The 17,885-nt window shown below is 41.5% G+C and overlaps 1 protein-coding gene across 1 annotated transcript in view; it reads right to left on the bottom strand.

The window, feature by feature from the left end:
- The window catches only part of PRKG1 (protein kinase cGMP-dependent 1), a 1,424,783-nt gene extending 1,407,410 nt beyond the window's left edge, over window positions 1-17,373 (bottom strand). The window contains exon 1 of the mRNA XM_033943780.1: window positions 16,817-17,373. Coding sequence (XP_033799671.1) covers window positions 16,817-17,088 — 272 coding nt within the window. The 5' untranslated portion in view covers window positions 17,089-17,373. The remainder of the gene's footprint in view (window positions 1-16,816) is intronic.
- Window positions 17,374-17,885: the final 512 nt, after the last annotated feature.

Consider the following 17,885-nt stretch of genomic DNA (forward strand, 5'->3'; position numbering starts at 1 on the left):
ACTGTATCAGAGCCAAGATTAACATTTCACTTTACCATATAAAAAAATCACAAAGAGCTGCAGAAACACAATCAAGCAATTTCAACCCTAGCAACACTCAGGCAGTTGCACTTAGTGGCTCAGTAATTTCTCTAAATACTTCAATACATAGTTTATGGGTGCTCCTTCATTCTAGTCTGGAAATGAATTCTCAGATCACACAGGCAGCAAAATCAGTTTTCTGTAAATTACAGTTGCTCCATCAAATTTGGAACTATTAGATTATCATGCTTACATTATTGTAATATTCTAAATGCAGGATTGCCTAAGAAAGCCTTGTTTAAAAGTCAATTACTGCAAACTGTTGCTGCACAGCTCGTCTGGTTTAACTCAAAATTTGAAGGCAATAGCTGCTAGAATAGAATTTTTGTGCGTCTTTTTACATTTTTATATGGGTTGACCCTTGTTACTTGACATCCTACGTGAAGTTAAAAACTTTGACTCATTCTCTCTCTTATCTTCATTTACATAAAGTACAACTTCCAGATGTCTCAGAATTTAGACTGATGTCAACAAGGTCGACATTACAAGGGGCTGCCCCCTTTCTTTGGAATTCTCTACCATTAATCCTTAGGCAGAAACAAAATTGCTTGAAGCTTCGTAAACTTTTGAAATCATAGCTATTTATATTTGGGTGCAACCCTTTGATTATTTTTTATTGATTTTACTGTAATTGATCATTGCAACTGTATTTTGTTGCTTGTTCTATTTTATTATCTATCTGCTTCTTTATTGTTATTTGCCATGAGCTGTGATGATATATTAATGGAGTGGAGGCGTGGCCTAGTGGTTAGGACAGCAGCCTCAGCACCCTAGGGTTGCAGGTTCAAGCCCTGTGCAGCTCCTTGGGACCCTGGGCAAGTCACTAACACTCTATTCATTTGTCAGATTGTGAGCCCACCAGGACAGATAGGGAGAAATACTTGAGTACCTGAATGTAAACCACTTTGGCTATAAGTGGTCTATAAATACTAAGTAAAATTAATATTATTTGTTATGTTTTGTTTTGACATTTTGACTGGCATCTAGAAAGCTATGTAATTCATCTATGACAGATAGTAGCAAGACGTTGGTACTGTTGCCAATATTTTATTTATTCGTTAAAAAAACTTACTACCCACTTAAACCTAAATGGGTTACAAAATATATACAAACTTATAACTTAAATAAAATCTAAACATTAAATAACACATTATATCATTAAATCCAAGAGATCATGATCTTCTATAAATTATTTAACTGATCCACCACTGCTCCCTCAATTATTTTTCACAAAAATGGAAAATTTGATATTGGCCTATAATGTCCTGGTACTGAGACATCTAAATTATAGAAAGGTATTACTGTATTTTTCGCTCCATAAGATGCACTTTTTCCACCCCCAAAAAAGGAGTGTAAAAGTGGGTGTGTCGTATGGAGCAAAGATAACCCCGCCCCTTCCCAGTACCTTTTTAAAACACCGCCCGCCTGCCTTTTAAAAACACGGCAAGAACTGACTGTAGCCATTCAGAAAGCAGAGTGGGCCCAGGCAGCAGCACAGAAAGCACGCTCCTGCCAGCCCAAACACCGCTGGACCACCAGGCTTAAGGGGCATTTAAAAAGGTACTGCAAGGAATACTGCATGCAATCGCTGCTGCCGGAGTAATAAGGAGGAACATGGGGATGGGGAAGAGCAGGTGGAGAGGAAAGAAAGGGACTGCATTGGAGGAAGGGAAAGATGCCAGCATCCGGGGGGAGGGGGGGAAGGGGAAAGGCATGGAAGATATTTGGCCTTGAGGTGAGGTGAGATGGGGTGAGGGGAAGGGATCTTTAGAAGAAGGGAAGCGACAGGGGATAAGCTGAACATGGAGAGAGATAAGAACATAGAAGAGAGATACTAGGCGAGGAGGGATCACAGGGTCAGGGATGCAGACTGTCAATGGTAAACAGGGAGAGGGGTAGGAACAGTGGAACATAGAGGCAATGCTGAAAAATTGAGGCGATTAGGACAATGCTGAAAAAGGGCAGATGGCGACATGAAGTTAGGATATGGACAGAGAAGGAAGATGCTGGGTAGAGCAAATAGGGGTGCAGGAACAAGGATGGTGGATCTGGGAATAGAAGAAATGTCAGGACAGGAGACCCTAACAGATAAAAACAGAAAAGAGACACATGGAGTCAAAGTAAATTACCCCCCCCCCCAAAAAAAAAAAAAGTTCAATCAACAAAGGTAGAAAAAAAGTATATTATTTTGCATTTATTAATTTAAATGTTAGCTTTTGGAAATAAAAATCTCTGATATCTTTCATTCCCCCCCCCCAAAAAAAAAAGGTACTGCAGGGCAGGGAGTGTTTTAAAAGGAATTGCGGGTGCGGGGGGGGGATGTTTTAAAAGGGCAGGTGGGGGCATTTTAAAAAAGTACCAATAGAGGGGAGGAAAAATTGTTAGTTGGCTGGGACAGATCCCTCCTGTCCCAGCCTACCACTAGACCACCAGAGGTGGGGGGGGGGGGGCAGGTTACATTTCAGGACAGTGGGACAGGGTACAGAACCTGGCAGCGAAGGGGGGGACAGGGTGTAGAGCCTGGCAGCGAAGGGGGGGATAGGGTGAAGAGCCTGTGTGCGGGGTTAGGTGCAGAGCCTGGCAGGTAGTGAGGGAGGCTGGGTGCACAATTTGATTCAGAATGGTTATTTTTCTTGTTTTCCTCCTCTAAATCTAGGGTGCGTCTTATGTTGAGGTGCACCTTATAGAGCGGAAAATACAGTAATCACCTTCGGTAATAATGTAACTAATTGTGGGCCCCTTTTACAAATCCGTGGTAGCGATTCCCGCATGGCAAAGGCGACGTAGCCCGTCCAATTCCTATGGGCTATATTGTATTTGCTGCGCTGGTACTTGTTACCGCAGGTAGGGCTCTGTATGCCACAAAGTTTACTTGCAGGAAATAATATAGTAGCCACTTGGTTTCATGGCCTCCAAAAACTTCTCAAATTGATTAAAAGTCAAGGGGGGGGAATGAAATTAATAACCCTTCCCAACCTCAATCTCTGTGTTGTAATTCATTTCCAACAAGATTACTATCAACCAGCTGCAAATGAAAAAAAAACCCAACAGAAACTTGTGATTCATAAAAATTAGCAAGTTTCTGGGTTTAATAAGGGTTTCAACTTTTGTACTTGACATAAAACTGCCAAAATGAGACTTTTATCTTAGAAAATATTTCTGGTTGATTTATCACAGCAGAAATTTTGACTGAAAAATATTGCTTCTTCTCTGTGATCTTTATAACTATTACAATCGAGCTTATTTCAGTAACCCACTTTTATGCTTTAGGTCATCAAGCTCAGATGTAAGTCGGAGGGTTGTGATAGGCCAGAGCACATTACAGGGGTTCAAGGAAGGTTTAGATAGGTTCATAAAGGATAAGGGGATTGAGGGGTACAGATAGAAGTAGAGGTAGGTTATAGAAATGGTCAGGAACCACTTCACAGGTCATAGACCTGATGGGCCGCCGCGGGAGCAGACTGCTGGGCGCGATGGACCTCTGGTCTGACCCAGTGGAGGCAACTTCTTATGTTCTTAATCACTTATGACCCATAAAAAGATATCTAAACTCTCGGGCAGGGCAGGATTAATTTGTCGAGGGCCCCTAGGCACACAAGTACTCTGGGCCCCCTGCCCTGCCCCTCCCCACCATGCATCCAGACGGAAACAGGAAGCTGCGCCAGAGGGAAGCTTTGGGTGCTTGCACAATTACAGTTCCCGTTGCCTTTCTTACCCGCGTTGCTTGCTTGTCTTACTTTCCGTCGATGGGGAGGGCCGCGTTGCCGATCGGGGGGGGGGGGGGGAGGCCGCGTTGCTAATCAATGCTGGAGGGGCCCATCGCCATTTGGAAAAAACAATGTTGATGCCCTCCTTCATCGGGCCCCGCTGACCATTTCGGGCCCTAGGCACGTGCCTACTTGGCCTATTGGTTAATCCTGCCCTGCTCTCAGGGCTCCTTTTACTAAGCTGCGAAAGCGTTTTTAGTGCACGCAGAATTGCCGCGCGCTAAACTCACACTACGTGGCTTGAATTAACCCCAGCTCAATGCTGGCGTTAGCGTCTAGTGCACGGGGCAATTTAGCACGTGCTAAACTCGCTTTCACAGCTTAGTAAAAGGAGCCCTCAGTCCACACAGCACACCAATCATTAATTAGATTATTCTCAGATTTCTCCTATAGAAAAGACTAGCACTGCTTTAATTCAGTAGTATACAAATGACTTCAATTATTGCTGTAGTATATCCAAAGTTTCATCAAAAACTGGGGCATATTCCAAAAGAAGTTGATAAGCTACCGAAAAATGGCCAGTACCACTGAGAGTGTCAGCTGGTATGAAGGCCACTGGGTTGTGTACTGTTGAGATGTGGTTACTGATGTAATTTTTTTGTGCAGCATTCAAAAGGACATCCAATACCAGATTCAACAAAAGGATCAAATAACTCTTTCTTTTCCTCATGATCCCACTGTTGGAGTTGTGGAGAAAAAGCATGAATTATAATGCAATTACAGAACCTCTTATACTATCTATAACAGGAATTAGTAAATATTGAAGAAACTCCCCTTCTGTAAGATGAAATATGGGACTTGATTTATAGTTTTTTGATGTGAGGCGCTGGTAACCTCTTTGTAATTTTAGGAGGCTTTTTCATTATAATTATTATGTTTTATTGATGTTCTATTTGTTGTAATGCATGTGATTCTTTTTTTGACCCACCTTGGGAAATGCGGGGTATAAATAAATAAATACAAATAAGAACAAAAGAATAGCCTTACTGGGTCAGACCAATGGTCCATCAAGTTCAGTAGCCCATTCTCTCGGTGGCCAATCCAGGTCACTAGTACCTGGCCAAAGCACAAGGAGTAGCAACATTTCATGCTACCGATACAGGGCAAGCAGTGGCTTCCCCCATGTCTTTCTCAATATGGACTTTTCCTCCAGGAACTTGTCCAATCCTTTCTTAAAACCAGCTACGCTATCCGCTCTTACTACATCCTCTGGCAATGCGTTCCAGAGCTTAACTATTCTCTGAGTGAAAAAAAAATTTCCTCCTATTGGTTTTAAAAGTATTTCCCTGTCACATCATCGAGTGTCCCCTAGTCTTTGTCATTTTTGACGGAGCGAAAAATTGATCCACTTGTATGGACTTTTCCTCCACGAAATTGTCCAAACCCTTCTTAAAACCAGCTATGTTATCCACTCTTACCATAACCTCCGGCAATGCGTTCCAGAGCTTAACTATTCTCTGAGTGAAAAAAAATCGACAAAGGCGGAGGAAGACTGCACAGCTCTCCCATCTGGACAGAGCATCATGGCGCTAAAGCTGACAGAGCCTCAGCACCCTGAGGTTGTGGGTTCAAACCCCATGTTGCTCCTTGTGTAGCAAGGGTGAGTGGTGCCTGAGGCGGTGTCACCCCTCCCCGCCCTCTTCTCTGCTGCCCCACTCCTTTCTGCCCCCCACCCCTGCCGCGCGCTCTTCCCTTTCCTCATACCTCTTTAATTTCCCTGGCGCGAGCAGCATCACAAACTCGCTGCCTGCATTATGTCTGCTCTCCTTCTGATGTCACTTCCTAGGTGTGGGAGCCGGAAGTGACGTCAAAGAGAGCCGACACTGATGCAGGTTGCAAGTTCGTGTGGCTGTTCGTGTTGGGAAAATTAAAGAGGTACGATTTAATAGCATCCAGTTGAAGGTTCTGCGAGAAGTAGACCACGCCATTGAGAAGATCTGGATTAGTGGGGCTGCAGAGTTTCCATAAAGAGTGGTGAATGCTTGAAATGGCCTCCCAGTGGAGGTGGGGGAAACAAAAAAGTGTATCTGAATTCAAGAAAGCTCGGGACAAGTACGCTGGATCTCTAAGGAAGAGGAGGGCATAGTAGGGAGCATAGGTAGGTAGACTAGAAAGGCCATTTAGTCTTCATCTGCCTTCGTTTTTCTCTGTTTCTACTACAGAACCTGGGTGCCCAGGTGCCCTTGTAGAATAGGCTTTCACCATGCAACACTGGGGCATCGCACATACTAATACAAGCTCTTGGCGACATTACAGAGGAAGGGGTTAGAAGAGGGTAGGGAGGACAATGGAGGGAAGGAAGATACAGGAGGAGAAGAGGATACAAGTGATTAGGTGCCAAATAGATGAGTTTTCAGTTTCTTCCGGAATTTGGTGTGGTTAGGTTCTGTCCTGGTCATTTCAGTAAGGTCATTCCAAGTTTTTACGCCTAGAAAGGTGAGCATGGAGTGGAAAACATGTTCAAATAGTAGATTTTTTATGGAATGGAGATTTAGAAGTATTCTGTTGAGGGTTCTGCAGGAAGTAGACCATGCCTTGGAGAAGAGCTGGATGAGAGGAGCCGAGGAGTTTCCGTAAAGTATACGGTGAATGATGCATGAAGTTTTGAAGGTTATACGGGATGGGTAGCGGTGGAGGCCCACTTATAGAAATAGATTAACTTAAATAGAGATGCCCACTTATAGAACTGCCCATATAGTGTAGAAAGGGGCAGGGAATGGGCATGGACTTCATTAACCATGACTGTAGCAAGTAGCCTAGTATGTTCTCTTAGGCTTCTGCAACTTCCCAGAAAGCAGCATCATAACCAGTATGTCAAGCCCTGTCCTCTTTCCCTATAACTTATTACCATTTCAATAGACAGTACTAACTGCATCTGCAGTATCTGCAATGGAAAACTCTAAAACTAGGTAATGAAGGTAATGCATTCCTTTGTGTACGCAACATGCAAAAAAGTAGCCCTGTTTTGTAAGGGTGCATTGCTATAGCATGCAACTGCAAGAGAGTCATATATGTGGGCGGAGCTTGGGTGGGACATAAACAACCTCCCAGTTACAACTGTAATCTCTAGAACTTGGATGCCCAATTCCGGTCCTCGAGATCTGCTGGCAGGCCAGGTTTTCAGGATATCCACAATGAACATGTATATGAGAGATTGGCATACAAGAAGGCAGTGCAGGCAAATCTCTCTCATGCATATTCATAGTAACATAGTAGATGACGGCAGATAAAGACCCGAATGGTCCATCCAGTCTGCCCAACCTGATTCAATTTACATTTTTTCTTCTTAGCTATTTCTGGGCAAGAATCCAAAGCTCTACCCGGTACTGGCAAATGGAATAAATGTTTAACCACCCTCATTTCAAGTGCTCCCTCTTACCAATCCTTCAGGAAATCTATTAAAACCTATCTCTTTGATAAATTTCTCTGAACCCTCCCCACCCTGCTATACCAATGAAATTACCTGCTGTACCTCTGACATATTTCCGGTTTTATCTAACCTCTCTTGGCTCACCAATACAATTTGAAATTTGTTACCAATGTACTTGACAATACTTTCTGTAACATCGCTGTATATGTACAGTCTCTTCCTCTGTACACCGCTCTGAACTGCTTGTGGTACTGCGGTATACAAAAATAAAGTTATTATTATTATTACTGTGCTTGGGTTCCAACTGCCAAAATTTCTGTTAAAACCTACTCCATCCCATCTAAACCCTCCCAGCCATTGAAGCGCTCTCCAGCCCATCCTCCCCCAAACGGCCATATACAGACACAGACCATGCAAGTCTGCCCAGTACCAGCCTTATTTCAATATTTAATATTATTTTCTGATTCTAGATCCTCTGTGTTCATCCCACACTTCTTTGAACTCAGTCACCGTTTCATTCATTGTGGATATGCTGAAAACCTGGCCTGCCAGTAGATCTCGAAGACCGGAATTGGGCAGCCCTGCTCTAGAATGCCATAGGTTATGTTTACCCAGCTAAATCTTTTGCTGCTCTAACTGGGGGGCATTTAAATGTAAGATGTGTCATTGTCAGATTACGCTTGTATGTTATAAGGGAATCAGGGTGCTTAAGGGGAGATGGCCACTTACAAAATTGCTACTTTAATGTATGGTAAATGGTTGGTTTGTTTTTTCCCTGTGGTAAGTATGGGAAGATTCTGGGTACAGGTCCAATAGTTACCACACAGGCTTTGCATTAATTTTTGCAACTAACATACGATAACATTTTGACTTCACTTTGATGAAAAGAGTCCTTAATATGGGGCACAGTTAACTCTCTGCCATTCTTCTACGGATGTGAATAAATTCAGATTATACAGCAGCCAAGAATATCACCAGGGTAGAACGGGCTATTAACTACCAAAATGCTGACTATCAAATACAATTCATCATAAAATCACTTTAGAAGTAAATTTTAATTCTACATAATTAGAATACAAAACCACATTTGTCTTGCATTAATATGTTGCTAGTTGTTAAAGCAGCACATGCCATGACATCAGCACAAATGACTTCACTTCTTCATTCCCCTGGGCATCCATGTGATAATGGTAACAGGTAGAAATGAATGAAAGATTTTTTTTTTACAGGAAGTCTGACCGGCATTAAGAGGGATATTGATTTGGCAAATTGAGCTCAATTACATATGATCTCAGAAGTATTCCTTCCGTGCTAGTCCCAGCACAAGGAACAGCCTCTTTTCTACATAAACAAATCTACTCAGGAGCAATGAGCCTAATCTGTTGATTAGATAAGAAAGTAAATTTTTAACAAGTGAGATCTTGGTTCTCTAAACTGTAAAATGGCTAGCCTTGATAGAAACAAAAAGTGTGTGACATGTAACTGCCCCCTGGGTGTTTTACGGAATCTTCTAAAGTATTTTATACCTTAAACCCCACTGCCATCTGGTGGCACTCTTTTCTTGGGATCTATACAAAAAAATTATTATTATTATTATTGGAATTTCTCAAATTACAATAGATAACTGTAAAGAATAATTAATAGATCAAAAATATAACAAATCATACTCAAAGATATAATGCTCTAATATTAATTCTAGTCCACATTACTTGGAGAGGTAAAAATAATATTAGCAATTTTTTAATAAATTCAGTAGACAATAATCAAGCTCCAACTATCTAGAGCCCAACTCTTAGACCTGTTGACATAAATTAAAATTGCAATATCATACCCAAAGTTTACTATCAACAATGTAATTAAAGAAACCTAACCCAAGAGTTTTTAAAAATTGTCAGATCACCCCTCAGACTGTCTCAATATTTTTCCATATAGGGGATAGTCCTCCCCTGGTTTGTCTGTGGGACAATTAAGGCTGCCCCTCTCCCACTTGAATAGGTCTTAGTTGAAGGCAGGTACCACTGTTTGATATAACATTAAGAGTCAGAGAATGACACAGCATTCATAATTGCAAGAACAAGTAACCACTGATCACTGATCATGGTCTTTATGGGTGTCAAGGCACTTAAACTTAAGTACCTAAAACGTGGGTGCTCATCTGGTTATTCTATAACAGTACTTTTGCACACCAAATCTGTTATAGAATATTAGTCTATTTATCCAGTTACACATCCAGTTTTAAGTGTGACCATTCATGCCGTAGACATGGTTGGTATAAATAATCATGCCTCAATGCTGCAGTTACACGTGTAAATGTGAATAGTCCATAAAGCACCTACATGCTCTTCCATGGAAACATCCCCTTTTCAGTTACCCATGATAAAAGGCCTCTTTTATCAAGCTAGCTTGCGAGTGCCGAGCAGCAAATGCAGCAAAGCATTTACACCAGCCTGTGCTATTCAGCTTGATAAAAGAGACCCTTAGAGGGACATTTTCAAAAAACATCTAAGTCCAAAATAAAAGGTTCTACTCATTACGGGTCCAAATAATAAAACATCTGGATTTTCTGTTTGATTACAGCTGTGAGATGGACGATTTTGTACTGAAAAAGCCCAAAATAAATAGCCATTTTCCAAAGTGAAATGTTTTAAATGATGAACGTTATCTATTCGCATGTACATGGATACTGTGAGAATTATACAAGGATTTAAATGCAAAAATACTCAGTAGAAACTTTAAAAGAGAAATGTGCCTTGCTTTGAATTCTACTTCTTTTTAGAGCTTACTTATTTGAGGAAAAATTGATATATATATTATATTTGCTTCTGTAGTTTCTGCTATTTATAATTCATATCTAGACATGTTTTAAATGAATTAGAGAACAGTCAAGTTTAGGAAAGTGATACAGTTAAATTGTTGTAACAGTAACATTAAGGCAATGTTCTTTTCTCTATAAAATATGTATTTGCTTCTTAAGTATTAGGAATAGTAGACAGTGCATGATATATGTCTCCTTGTTTAGAAATGTTTATTGCCAAAGCTACAGTTATTCAAAAAGTAAAACAGAACCTAAGCAAAAAACTTCACTAGAAAACACATTTTTAAATCTCTTGCACTGATCTGATTGGCTTTTTTTTCCACTAGTTAAAAAGTCATTCAGATCAGTACAAGAGATTTAAAAATGTGTTTTCCGTTATCTACCATCAGCTACATTATTCTTATCTAAGACTGTATTTGATTAGTCAGTACAATGTTGTAAAATGAAAGATTTAGGTGCAGCTGTGGAAACATCTGTATATCTGTTATACCTACTACCAAAGAATCCACTAATTTAAACACAATATAAATAAATCCAAAAGTTAAGTCAGCCAATATTAATCCAAAAAATACTTATCTTGCAGGGTAAATGCCTGACAATTAATATTGCTCCTATCATATATTAGACAGTTGAAAATCATCCAATAAATATCATTTTTATTAATAACACCATCAATCATTAAAATACAAATCAACCAAGAACACAAACATACACATAACAATACAAACAAACAGAAATCAGTGTACAACAAAATCAGATCAATGAAAGTCAAATCATGGAAAAGACAGAGGAATCCAATATATACATGAAAAAGTAATATATCAATCAATCTCACAAAAGTCCAACCTTCGATGAAGCCCGCCTCGGCAGTCAAGCCAGGGCGAGTGGAGTCCTCAATCATCCAACAACGACAAGATCATACAAAAATCCAAAATTCATGTGCAATCATCCAAAAAAGTCATGTGCAAGTAAGTCCCAAGATGAATAAAGTGCAAAAGTACAAAGATGCAATAACAATAAAACCAATGAAGTCAAAACATCAATGATCAATGTTCAGTGGATAGACAAAAAATCATTAGGTCCTTCAGCGCTATTCCAGTACCCTCTTCCCTTCCATAACAAGTCTAGAATGAAGTGAATTACTACACCAACTAATATTAGAAAACCAGCTGCAGTCATTGAAATATTCTAAATGATGTGCACAGACATAACTTCACATACTGTATGTTCTTTATTACAGAACAAAATTATATTGGATTATCAGGGGAAACATGAAGAAAACATATTTGTCAACATTAAGTACATTTCTAATTCAAAGTGTAGTTGACATCTTAAAATATTTACCTGTAAATACAAGTAAATAATTTAAGATTTATATGCAATGTTTATATACAGTATCATACATATCTACACAAATCACGCCTCCATTATAATCTGCACCAAACATCCAAAAGAAAGTGATACTGTAAACAAGATTCTTCAAAAAGCACTTCCTATAAATATCAGAAATATTTACACATTATTTTTTAAAAATGTTCTTTAATCAATGGAGATAAATATCTTTCGAGTTCTGGGGTAATTATATACTCCCACTATTGCTTTCCAAAATTAGAAACGCCTCCTGTGCATCACTAAATGCATCACTGAATACTGCACATCACTTCAAAACAAGCATAAGACAGCCTAGAGGCATAAATGGAATGAGTGCTTGTTGAAACCCCGACACCGAGCTGTTACTGGCTTGAAACATGATCACATTGGCTGGTCCTCAAATATAAGCAGCTCAGATACGTGCTGATATGGTAAAGTTTTTTGCGCTCATTGCAAAATGTATTTTTTTAGTGATATATTCAGTGATGTACTTAGTGATGTACAGGAGGAGTTTCTGCGTAGATTATTATAATTTTGGAATGCAATACAGGAAGTCTCTCTATGGCCCCCTTTTATCAAGCTGCATTGGGGGGGGGGTATTGTGGATTGCTGCGGTAAAAGTTCTGACGCTCAATAGAATTCTATGAGCATCAGAGCTTTTACCGCAGCGACCCACGATTTTAAAAAAACCCAAACAAACAACCCTAACGCAGCTTGATAAAAGGAGGCCTATATTTGGAGCTAGCCTTTTGCCTCATATATGATTAGCCCAGAACTTGAAAGATACTTCTCTTATTTTATAACCTGTGCATTCTATAATACTGTTCTGTTTAGTTTCATAAAGCTGATTTTGATTATATGGTGCACTTAGTACGATCATAACCAATATTTTTTTTAAAAGAGTATTATTTATAGGTATTGCTGCAAAGCGCAAAAATTCTGTAAGGAGTCTTGTCAGAGTGGTTCAGAACTACTCATTAAACCAAGGGCGAAAAAAAGGTCTAACACACCATGTGGGACATGTAATCAAAGTGACATCATACTGCTAATAGTTATTTCTGTCATCTGCCTCATGTCTCCAGATTATAGAAAAGAACCATTTGTCCTCCAAACGAGCATTAATTATTTAGCAACCATTTTAGAAACAGCCGTTGTAAAGGGAGTCGGGGGCATTTCTCTTAACCTGGAGAAGGGGTCCCCTTTCCCTTCTAGATTATAGGTTTCTTCCTAATGGACCATCTGTCAGATTTACCGAATATCAGAATCTCAATTATAGATTCATGTTGCATTCTGTTTATGGGCATGAGAGAGTGTGTTGTGCTTGCTTACGTGTGTGTGTATGTCTATTCTGCATTAACTTTTGGAATTCGTATGTAGGGATTAAATAGAAAAAAAGATTTTCCACAACACAAAATTTTGTAACGCATAAAGTCGTGACGTTTATACTTGAACTATACGAAGATAAGTTGCTTCACATCTTTGACTGACTTTGATGTTGACAGCTTGTTTTACATAAACAGATCCAATCTGAAAATGAATCCAAAGGGTCATACACAAATAAGTATTAGGAATAGTAGACAGTGCATGATATATGTCTCCTTGTCTAAATAAGGGCAGATTCCTAAAGTCTAAATAAGGGCAGATAGAAGCATGTGTAAACTATTTAGCTATAGTTATGAAAGGGTCTGAAATACAAATGATTTGATCACTTGCATGTTTCTATAGCTCTGGCCCACTATAAACTAAATATTGGATAAAGCCTTGTGATTACTATCTTAGACCACTTGAATGTGTGGAAATAAAGGCTTAAAATAAAATAAAATTATATACGGTAGTAGCACTTTTATTTTATTGGACTAACATTACATTTCTAACCAGAAAGTTATACGCTCATATTTAGGCAGAGACAAAAAGGCGGCAACTCCTGGAAACTAGTTGAGAAATACATTAAGTTAGTCCAGTTAAAAAGATATGATAAACGATTTTTATTGGCTTGATTACCTTTATTTTCACACCTCTTCAACATACACTTTCAAAGTCAGCATGATTCTTACAGGAACAAGCCCTGCAGCTTTAACAGCAGTCGGTGGCACAAACGGTATCGGCAATATTATTGTGGCCTTCCCACTTATTCAATAAAACTGTCTTGTACAGTTCCAGTAAACCCATCAGACCCAAGAATTCTTTGCTCTGAGCTAGTCTAATCAAAACAAGCGTGCATTTAAAGGAGAAACCACCCCCATCTTGCACCTCTTTGTTTATTAACTGAGAACTCTTGTACAACACTCCTCGGGAACGTTCCGGGCTAGATTCCCTTATCCCATTGTGTTTCTTTTTCTTTTTTTTAATTGAAATAACAGCATTGATCACAACGATCAAAAAAATAATATATTGACAACATCTTTCAGAGAAAGAGAAGTTAAAATGAAAACAAGACAAAATACACCAATTTAATTCCCTCTCCCGTCTTTAACTAACTTCTTTATCTGAATTCTCTCTAGCTGAGCAAGATCAAAGAACACGATAGTTTACATTATATGAGGCACTACAAGGAAATCTAAGGGGGGGGGGAAAAACTCCCAAGGGCAAGGCTGGATTCTCTTGACGCACACCCACTTTGTCTGTGTTGTTCCTTTAAATCGTTCAGCGCATCCCCCATCACATATATTTTATCTGTCAAAACTGTTTAAAACTGTAACAAGATGGCATGCAAAAAATAAACTCTATGGTTTCCATCATAAAGCTCAAAGTCATATACTATAATTGAATGGAAAAAAAAAATTGAGCCTTTGATTTATAAAGAAGGAATGATAAGGAGGCTATGTTTTCAAAAAGCAAGGAAAAAAAATGCAATCTCATTAATCTAATAAATAATCCAGCCCATGCCTAATTTATTTCTCTTACAGCTTTCTTAGACTAGTTAAGGTGCATTTTCCTTTGGCTTGTCTAGCAAGTATGAATTCAACCAACACCTTTGCACAGTAAAAACAGTTTTGCTTTATAACTCATAACTGAGTGACCTTGCACTTCCACGTGCTCATTCCAAACCCTTAAAGTTCTATAGCAAACCCCGATTTAAATAGGTATGCAACAAGTCATGTGACCATAGAGCAGCAACGTGATTTCACTTGGCAGCCTAAAGAGGAACCGTCCAAAGCCTTGTCCTTCCTTAAAGGGGCAGACACTCCCCCCATCTAGATTCACGTCAAGGGCATTTTCTCTGTGTTACTCTCACAAAGGACGAAGCGGCTATTTCAGACGGAATGCAACTGAATTAAAACGTTACACAAACCATGCACGCTTTGCCAGTGAGTTAGCCTTTGTAACAACTGTGTGTACTATTTAAACACGCAGCCCGCATTCCGGCTATTTTCTGAATGGCTGCAGGCGTTACAGCTCTTTCTTCTTATAGAATTGTGTTTGGGTGTGGGGGGGGGGGGAGGTTGGATCTTAAAACAACAGGGTCTCGGCTGTTGCACGGTCTGCGGCTGGCACTAAAAGTTACCCTGTCATCAAGCATGAACAGAGCAACACAAGTGATCTGCAAACTAAGTCACCCAGGCGAGCAGGTCCATCCAAGAGACGTGGCCACTCTCCTCTTTATTCTTATAAAACTTATCCCCCAAGGGAACTGAGGCCCAAATTCTGTAGCCAGCGCCTAAAGTTAGGCACCTATTTTGGAGGTGCCCACTTAGATAGGCGCCTATCTAGCGCTAATAACAAGCTCAATTAAGCGTTTTAATCAGCACTGATTGAAACATAGGCACCTATCAAGAAAGCGCGATTCTGTAACAAGGCGCCTCTAGAAATTTAGGCGGCCTTCAAAAAATAGGCGCTATGAGTGATAGGCGTGGCTACGTGTTAGGCGCCTTCTTGCAGAATCACTGCTCTTAAGCGTGCTTATGCGCTCGGCTAGGCGCCTAACTTTTAGCTGTGCCTAGCGCCGGCCTATTTACTGGGCGCCTCCAAAATAGGTGCCGCTCAGCGTGATTCACTACACTTCCCCCTCCCCATTCGCGGTTCCTGCACTCGCGGTTTCATATAATCGTGATTTTTTTTCTGGGGAGGGGGGAAATTAAAAAAACAGTCTTTTTTCCACCCTGCCGCCTTCCTGGCCTTACCTGGTGGTCTAGAGGGTTTTCGGGGCAGGAGCGATCTTCCTACGCTCCTGCCCCGTGCAGATCGCCATGAGGAAATGGCTGCTGGGAGTTCCCGTAGTCTCTCGAGACTACGTCGGGAACTCCCTACAGCCATTTCCTGATGGCAATCTGCACGGGGCAGGAGCGTAGGAAGATCGCTCCTGCCCTGAAAACCCTCTAGACCACCAGGTAAGGCCGGGAGGGCGGCAGGGAGGTGGGGGTGGGTCAGAGCCGGATAATCACAGTTTTTCGGCATTCGCGGTCCGGCTCTGCCCGTATCCCCCGCGAATGACGAGGGAGAAGTGTACACAGCACCCAACTGTGCTTGAATCACGCTGAACGGTGCCTAATTAGGCGCCTAACTTTTGGGCGCTTCTTATAGGATTTGCCCTTGATAGACACAGTTTACCACAATTCACAAAAAAAAGGGGGGGGGCTTGTTTATAGTTTCTGAAGAACAAGGTTTTTTTTAAAAAACTTTTGCAATAGCACTTTACATTTAAACATAGCGGAACTGTGGTTCAGAACGTTCAGCGAGTATCAAACTGACCGAATTATACAAAAAAAAAAAAAAAAAAGCAAGAGAGAAACCTATAGATCTGGGCCTAATGGAAGATTAAATATCCTGCAACAGGCAGATTCCGCTCTGCGCTCGCAGCTTCTTAAAAGCCAATAATGGTCTGGAACTTCCTCTCTTGGATTTCCAAAGGGGCTCTAATGACGGCTCCGATCGATGCTGCTCTTCTCCGGTCTGGGGGGCTCGGTTTCAAGCCCCTTAAAGCCGCAGCACATGCGCTACGAGACGAGGCAGTCAAGATCACGGCGAGTCTCAGGAAGTAATTGGCAAAGCAAGATAAACTTTCTCCCCCCACCTCGCCCCGCCCCCTTTTAAGGTTCCAGCGCTTTGGGAAACGTTCGCCTAGTTCTCAGCCACAGCAGTCTAAGAACGCACGTGATAAAGAGAGCCTGCAAACGCCCCCTGGCCCCTGCCAGACATCATTTATAAAATATCATCGTAACCCTGCAAGTGTCAAAAAGAAAAAAAGCTGTAATATTAGAAAACATGATCCTTCCTGACAGGGAAGTGCACTATCCCCCCCCCCCTCTTCCTGATTCTTTTCCCCTCCCCTTTTCTGAATCGAGATTACCACTTTCTTTCGACCTCCTGATCCAACCAGGCGAAAAGTGAGAGAGTTCGAGTTATTTTCATGCCTTTTTTTTTTTTTTTTTTTTAAGTTGACGTGTACCCCTCCGTGAAAAAAAAAAGTCCTACCTTTCCGATTTGGTGAATTTTCTAAACGGCTGCCTGGTCAGGTCGTGGTAAGACCGGTAGCTCTGCGGTTCGGCCGAGATGCCCTGGGCTCGGGTGGTCCTGGGTCCGATCTGGGCGGTGCTGGGCACGGGCAGCACCGACTGATACTTGTGCAGCTTTCGCCTCAGCTCCTGGATTTCCTCCTCCCTCTCGGACAGCCGGTCCTCCAGCTCTTTGATCCTTTCCTCCTTAAGCATCAAAATCTTGGCAAAGTCCTCCTCCAGCTCGCTCATCGTGGCCCCCCGACCAGACTCCGGGTAGCCCGCGGCAGCGAAACGGCGAGCGAGTGGAACGCGTTTCCCCGAGTCCTGACAGGACACTGCGCGAGGGGTTTCTTCGATTCACTCTTAGGCTGAATGGCCTGAAAACCGAAGCAGGATGAGAGAGACGTCTAAAAGCAGTGCTGGACAGAGAGAGAGTGTGTGCGCTGAAACCAGAGTTTCTCCTGGGAATGGGTGATTAGCTTTCACTGAGAAACCAATTAGAGCTGCCTTTCCTCCCCTGAGACCCCCGAAGCCACTCCATCAAAAAAAAAAAAGAGCCCACCCCTGAAATCTGGGCTTGTAAATGTTTCCTCAGAGCAATCATCAGGCAGCCCGTAAGTGGTACGAACAAGAAAGGGGGGGAGGGGGGGAGAGCGTTCTGCCACTGTCCAAGAGTTGATCCTTGAAATAGCAGCAGTTGCCATGTGATCAGAACAAGGATCCCAATACTCAGGATGTTCACGAGCGCGAACCAGCATGGGCTGATGTGTCTGTCTGCAGCAGCTTGGTGTGTATATGGCTACTTGTGCAGGGGAGATGGGGGGAGGTCTCTCTCTGTGTTGTTGTTTTTTTTCAGCCCTTGTTCTCTTGCACTTTGCTCTGTGGCTTTCCAGAGACGGACTAAGAAGGCATCTACGAGACTGACCTCGACCGCAGCAAACATGGTGATGAGCTGAATGTTCACGGAAGTAGGCAAGTACTGTATAGGCTGCCAAAGCTCAGCTATGAGAAAGTGAGGGACTTCCGTGCACTGGGTGACTTACACT

The sequence above is a fragment of the Geotrypetes seraphini genome, chromosome 4, assembly GCF_902459505.1.
Source record: "Geotrypetes seraphini chromosome 4, aGeoSer1.1, whole genome shotgun sequence".
Classification (NCBI taxonomy): Eukaryota; Metazoa; Chordata; class Amphibia; order Gymnophiona; family Dermophiidae; genus Geotrypetes; species Geotrypetes seraphini.